At 40.5% G+C, this 6,825-nt stretch overlaps 1 protein-coding gene across 1 annotated transcript; it reads right to left on the minus strand.

Moving 5' to 3' along the window:
* Nucleotides 1–1,570: 1,570 nt before the first annotated feature.
* Nucleotides 1,571–5,620, minus strand: LOC103702607 (farnesylcysteine lyase). The gene is made up of 5 exons (XM_008785097.3): nt 4,818–5,620; nt 4,556–4,729; nt 2,664–3,023; nt 2,214–2,389; nt 1,571–2,089 (listed from the first exon to the last, which is right to left on the minus strand). Exons 1-5 carry the CDS (start codon nt 5,367–5,369, stop codon nt 1,828–1,830), a joined length of 1,524 nt encoding a protein of 507 aa, XP_008783319.1. The 5' UTR covers nt 5,370–5,620; the 3' UTR covers nt 1,571–1,827.
* Nucleotides 5,621–6,825: the final 1,205 nt, after the last annotated feature.

Consider the following 6,825-nt stretch of genomic DNA (forward strand, 5'->3'; position numbering starts at 1 on the left):
AGCACAACAGCTACGGTAACCTTTTGAGCGAGATCTCTGAGCTTCAAAGGCATTTTTGCATGCAGCTATAATCCTAAATATTTATTTTTAAAATGATTGCGGCCTAGTACAGTAGATAAGCTTGATAACACTCATTAATCGGAGTTGAGTGCATGGGACACCCCATCCATCGATTGTCTCAATCGTGCATCTAATGCTCCCTCTTCAATTAGATTTGAATTGCTTCTCAAATGGATATGGAAGAGAATCCACAATGTCTGTGACCATGACAGTGCCAACTCCTGCATGTCAATCATTTGGGTTCTTTGAACTTCCAATTCTCTCCACCTGTGAGTAGGAATATCACCATATTTCCAGGATACTTTTATAATTCTTATAGCAGCATTAGAACTTGAATCATCATCCATCGATTGTTTCAATCGTGCATCTAATGCTCCCTCTTCAATTAGATTTGCATTGCTTCTCCAATGGATATGGAAGAAAACCCACGTCTGTGTCCATGACGGTGCCAACTCCTGCATGTCAATCGTTTGGGTTCTTTGAACTTCCAATTTCTCTCCACCTGTGAGTAGGAATATCACCATATTACCAGGATACTTTTATAATTCTTATAGCAGCATTAGAACTTGAATCATCATCCATCAATTGTCTCAATCGTGCATCTAATGCTCCCTCTTCAGTTAGATTTGAATTGCTTCTCAAATGGATATGGAAGAGAACCCACGATGTCTGGGACCATGACACACTGCCAATTCCTGCATGGGTTCTTTGAACTTCCAATTCTCTCCACCTGCGAGTAGGAATATCAACATATTTCCAAGATACTTCTATAATTCTTATAAAAGCATTAGAACTTCAATCATCGAAAAGTCCTTGTAAATGCCTTGCAAGCGACTATGTCCCCAACCTTGCTAAATTGGTTTTTTGGATAAAGGTTTTGAATATGCTTAATATAACTGTCCGTGGATCCATTAAGCGATAATGGTCATCGAGTCTTAACAAATTTGTTTGTGGTACACCACTGCAGAATATGAACAAGGAGGCAATTCATTGTAATGGTTGATCATCATAATTGTCATGCACCAAAAGTAGCACACTATATGCTGATCACCAAGCAAATTTCCTCATTAAATTTACACTCCTTGTAAGGACAGGTTCATCAAAAGAACCAAGCATGAATAAACTGAGAGCATAAGTAGGCAATGCAAAGATATTTATGCCCCAGACTGCAAAAGATGCTTGACAGAGTGCCAGATGGATGTCAGATAGCAATGAAAAATAATGTTACATGCAGTGGCTGTTTGAAACAATATCGAAACCTTCCACAACATGGATGGTTGCAAATTCATTGTGGAAAACCACAGCCTTGCCCAAGCGCTCATGCCAAGCGCAAGATGGTTTGATTAAAATCAAGGTTATTGCAGAATTTGAAAAAACAATTTTCACGTGAAAATCATGGCAGATATGCTTGTAATCTGTTAAAATTTTTGCTCATCATGCATCAATCTAACTTTTCTTTTTTATCCATGCAAAAATTACAAAGGGCATTGCTTGTAAAACAAGTAGCAGCTAATTTGTATGTGCAAAATTTTTCTATTCATCACAAATGCCAATCCTAATTTTAGTATAACTTTAGCACAACCATTTATACACTGTGTAAGGTACAACAGAACAATGTTCTTAGCTACATAGCTTAGTACCAAAATATAGCAAGATGATGAATTTACAGAGAAACACCATATCTAAGAAACTGATAACAAACCTCTCACCTTTAAATCAATGGTTACAGTAACTTATTTTGTGTGCGTAAATACTTCATTCAGTGTCTCATAGATCAAAATGAAGATTATCTTGAGCAGAAATAGAACTTATGCTTGGGGCATTTGATGATAATCCAGAAAATCTTGAGATAATAAGCCGGGCAACGTTCTCTGCTGCAACAGAACTGGTCTCAATAGAACTCGCAGCACTCTCAAAGGAATTTATGTAGTATAAGTGTATCCCATCCAAAAGTATTGGTGCAAAGACCTCTGGAGCTTCGTAATGAGGATAAGCAGGCCAATTTATTCGGACAACTTCCTTCCTTGTACTGCCAGTGATGAGCAATGTTTAAGCACTCAATCATCCAATGAGGTTTATAGAAAGTTCTGCACAGGGACACATCCATGCGCGTGTGCGTGCATGCATACACACAGTGATGCAGGAAAAATTACCTGAATATTCGATTCAATAAATCATCTTCCAGTGGTGCACGAGAGAATACTTTGTAAGTCATGTCTTCTTCACTGTATTTCTTGAGAACAGAAATACTGGAGAATGGAATATCAGGAAGCTCTACTGTGCCAACAAGGTTTGGAATTTCTGATGCAGAATTGAGTCCAAAATAGTTCTAGAAGAAAGCAGAAATGTCATAAACCTCTGGTCTTATGTTCTATAATTCCAATGAATATTACTTAACACTAGTTATGAACAAAACTTGAAAAGTTTTAAATATCTGCATGAGAAAAGATTTTCTTGTGTATAAATTGGAAAAATTGAATAATAACTCAGTCAGAAAGCATTGTTATCTGGTAAAAGATCAGAAAATGCATACAAGGAGAAGACAGCACAGAAGAGAACTTATGCTGTCAAGCACTCAAGCAACAAGTTTATAGAATACTAACAGGGTTTAAGAGGCCTCTCACGAATGTTGTGAATGTATGTTGTAACCTTCTATTGGGAACCGAAACTGGAGGCTCAAAGGTGATGTTCAGTTCATCTAGTGGTGTAGCAATAACTGTAACCTCGCAATTGTAAGAATTTCCCTTTATAGAATTGAGAACATAATAGCTTCCAGAATAGGAGATCGAATCTATCTCTTCATGTAGATACAATGTGGCATTGGTATGTTTAACCAGCCCTGCAGCAAGTTGCCAATTGCCCCCATCAACTGACCACAATCCCGAATCAGAACCAGCTAAGGAAACAGCCCCAGCTAATCCACTGATGCTCACGTTCTGACCATAGTTAATTCTTGTTATGACCTGAAGAAATGAGATGCCAGAATCATTTAGCATTGACATAAGCAATAAGAAATTAGTTTGGTTGCAAGTAAAATTATGTGGAAAACTTGGTTTGCTTGGAAAATCTCGTTTTTCATTCTTGTTTTAATAAAAAATTAGGCAAATTTGGAAAGCTTATCACACACACACACACACACACACACACACACACACACACACATATATATATATATTATACACACACACATATATGTATATATATACATATATGTGCATATACATATGTGTGTGCACATATATGTATGCATACATATACATAGACATATATATATACACACATATCTATGTGTGTGTGTGTGTGCATGTGTATAGTTCTAGATTTGGTTACACTTGAGTGGATCTCCACTCAGATCCAGTCGGGTCTACATAGGATGATGGGAGTACCACATGGATGATCTGAGATAGTGGATGTGATCTACTACATCTAAATTATGTATACACCGAAAATCATATGATATAGAGACCCCTAGCTTATGCATCAAGTGATAAAATATATATATTCTTTTATTTTATTTAGATTGTCCAATTTTTTGACCACTTGATGCATAAGCTAAGGGTCTCCAATATATAAGTAATATAGAGGTAGTATATCACATCCAATAGCTTGAGTTATAAATATAGAATCCCTATTGCCCATATAGACTTGACGAAATCTGAGTGGAAATCCACTCGAGTATAGCCAAATCCAACTCTCTTTCTCTCTCTATATATATATATATCTATATATATATATATATATATATATATATATATATATATATATATATATATACATACATACATACATACATACATACACATACACACACACACACACACATATATGCATGCATGTATGTATGTATGTAAGCCGTTTCTTTTCGTGAAAAAATTATACTTTTCCTTTTCCTTTTGCCCAGATTTCCTTGTAGCCAAACATACCCTAAGTAAAAACTGCATTTTTCTTCCAATATGCAATTAAACAGAATTCTAGCTACAAGAACGAAACAAAATCAGGACTTTTGCATAATCATAGCCTCCAATTCTACAAGCATATTAAATACATTCTTGTAAGATTAATCTCCCAAAAGAAAACCACCAATAAAACTACATCTTTCTCCAAATCTTCGATCTAACAAATGTTCTAAATAAGAGCATGATAAAGATTGAAAGGATTTTCACCTAACCACAGCTTCAAAGCCTATAAATAGATCAAAGATATTCTCATAACATAACCGTTCAGGAGACTTAGGGAACAAACATGACCAAAGTATTGTGGTCAATGCTAAAAAGAAAAGTTTAGCTTACATTATTTCTCAGGTGATCATTTCTACGAGTAGTATTTCCAATTGGTTATCTTACCTCTATAAGGACAAATTCCAAACCTCAAGGACACTTGCCGATGAAGAAAAAAAAAATCTTAAAATCTGTAAACTCATAATAAATTAGCATCTATATAACATAATTCAGAGGTATTCAATCTAAAAAGAAGAATTAACTCAAATGAAGCATACCGTCACAAGCTCTGATATCAGCAGGGGAGATAGCCTGGCATCGGCCAATTCCTCCTGTAAAGTCCGGCGAGTGAGCCCATACAAATTTGACCACTTGAGCATCTCCTCCACCGTCTCGAAAACAGGACGAGACTCGAAGCCTTTGTAGTAAAGCAAGAACCTTTCCACCATTGTCTGTTCCACCATAAACCCATTTTACCGGTGATCAAAAGATTCAAAGATTCGAGCTTTGAGAATGCGAGGAGGGGAAAAAAAACAAAACCTTAACGAAGCGTTCCATGCGGAGGAGAGAGAAGCCATAGCGGCGGAACAGAAGGAGAGAGTTAAGAAGCTCGCGGATCATGCGGTATATTGCCGAGCTGGAGCTGGGGGGAGGCGGTAGGGTCTTGAAGACGAAGCGCTCGCCGTCCCACACGCCGAACCCAGAGGAAGAGGAGGAGGAGGAGGAGGCGTTGGAGTTGGGATCGACCTCGGAGGCCTTGGTCTTCCGCTTGAGACCGAGGAGAGAGGCGAAGCGGAGGGCGTGGAGGTTCTTGGGGTGGATGATGGAGGCGCCGGCCTCGAAAGTGTCGCCGCCGATGGTGACCGTGGCCATGCGTCCGCCCACCCGGCCGCGCCGCTCGAAGATCCTAATGTCGTTGACGCAAAGGCCGCCTTTTTCGGCGCATGTGTACTGTTTGAGGAAATACGCGACCGACGCGCCACCGATGCCGCTGCCGACGACGCAGACGCCGGGGGCAGCGAGGGCGCCGGGGGCCCGGAGGAGGGGCAGCGCCGCGAGAAGGAAGAGGGCGTGCAGGAGTGATTGGTCCATGGCGCTCGATGTCAGCTTCGCGTCGTCTCACACGGAGAGAGGAGATAACAGGAGTCAGTAATGAATTATGTAATGATAGATCTCGAAAGATTTTTTTTTCCGCTGAAAGTCAAGCAACTACACATTCAAAAAAAAAAAAATCCAGAAATAATATATTCCGGAGTGCCATGGGCGGCTTCCTTTTTTCCATCCATAGATTACCCAAGAGTAATTGACCATATACGAGACCATGCAATGCAATCCGCGACTCCATTGGCATAGTACAAATGAAGAACAACTTATAAAATATCCACTTGCTCTGTTAACACACCGTTTAATAAAAAAATTTGGACTTAATACTCCCACCTCTTTGGCTAATCCACATTATTTTATTCTTTTTTTAACCCGAGCGATTACCATCCGAAATATAGTTCCGTAATATGCTAATTAGACAAATTATAAAAATAAAAGAGGCTCATTAGCAAGTTGTGCCATTTTGGCAATATTAGAGCTTCACTTCATGTGGCACCAGCATGTGAAATGGAGGCTGCAGGCTAGAGTTGGGCATCGGGCCGTGCCGGGCCGGCCCGGCCCAGGCCCACCGAGCCCAAGGTCTAAACGGGCCGTGCCTGGCCTGGCCCGCTTATGAAGCGGGCCGTGCCGGCACGGCCCGTCTCGGGCGCAAAAGGAAGTCCGGCCCGGCCCCAGGCCCGTCTATTGGCAGGCCGGGCACGGCACGCCACGGGCCGTGCCAGGCACTGCCCGTAACGGGCGCAAACGGGCCGTGCCAGGCACGGCCCGTCTGGAGAGGGGGGGAGGAAAATAGCGGTTTCCAACGGCTATTTTGGAAAAATGACATTTTTACCCCTCCCAACAGTCCAATAACGGCTGAATTGAGGGGTATTTGGGGAAAAAAATTTTGGGCTTCTATAAATAGCCCTTTCCTCCCTCATTCTCACCACACCAAACCAACTATTCTCTCCTTCTCTACTACTATTATTTCTCTCTTCTAAAGTGCTCTTCTAGCAATTTAATTTTTAGTTTGCATTTAGCAACTGTTCAAGTGCTACACAAGAAGAGGTTCCTGTTGAGAAGAGAAGGTCACTCCTGTTGAGAGCACAAGAGGAAGCTCAGAATCTCGGCTCTGTGGCTCTGCCTCTGCCCTCCGACCCTCTACTCAATTCCTCCAATCCTCCTTGTGGTTAGTTTTTATTTTTTAAATTCATCAATTTAGATATGTCATCTTTTGAGGAAAGTCAGTTTGGCATTCCTCCTGTTTCTGAGGGAGAAGAAACTAATCCCCAACCCCATATTCCTAGTTCCTCTAGAGCTAGTGAACCGAGTGAAGATCAAACCTCTTCTCGTAAGAGGACTAGTGCTGTATGGAATGAATTTGATAGAGTTATGGTTGATGGAGTCTGGAAAGCTAAATGTAAAAAATGTGCCAAACTTTATAGTTGTAGTAGTAGTGGGGGAA

This window comes from Phoenix dactylifera, chromosome 1 (assembly GCF_009389715.1).
Source record: "Phoenix dactylifera cultivar Barhee BC4 chromosome 1, palm_55x_up_171113_PBpolish2nd_filt_p, whole genome shotgun sequence".
Classification (NCBI taxonomy): domain Eukaryota; kingdom Viridiplantae; phylum Streptophyta; class Magnoliopsida; order Arecales; family Arecaceae; genus Phoenix; species Phoenix dactylifera.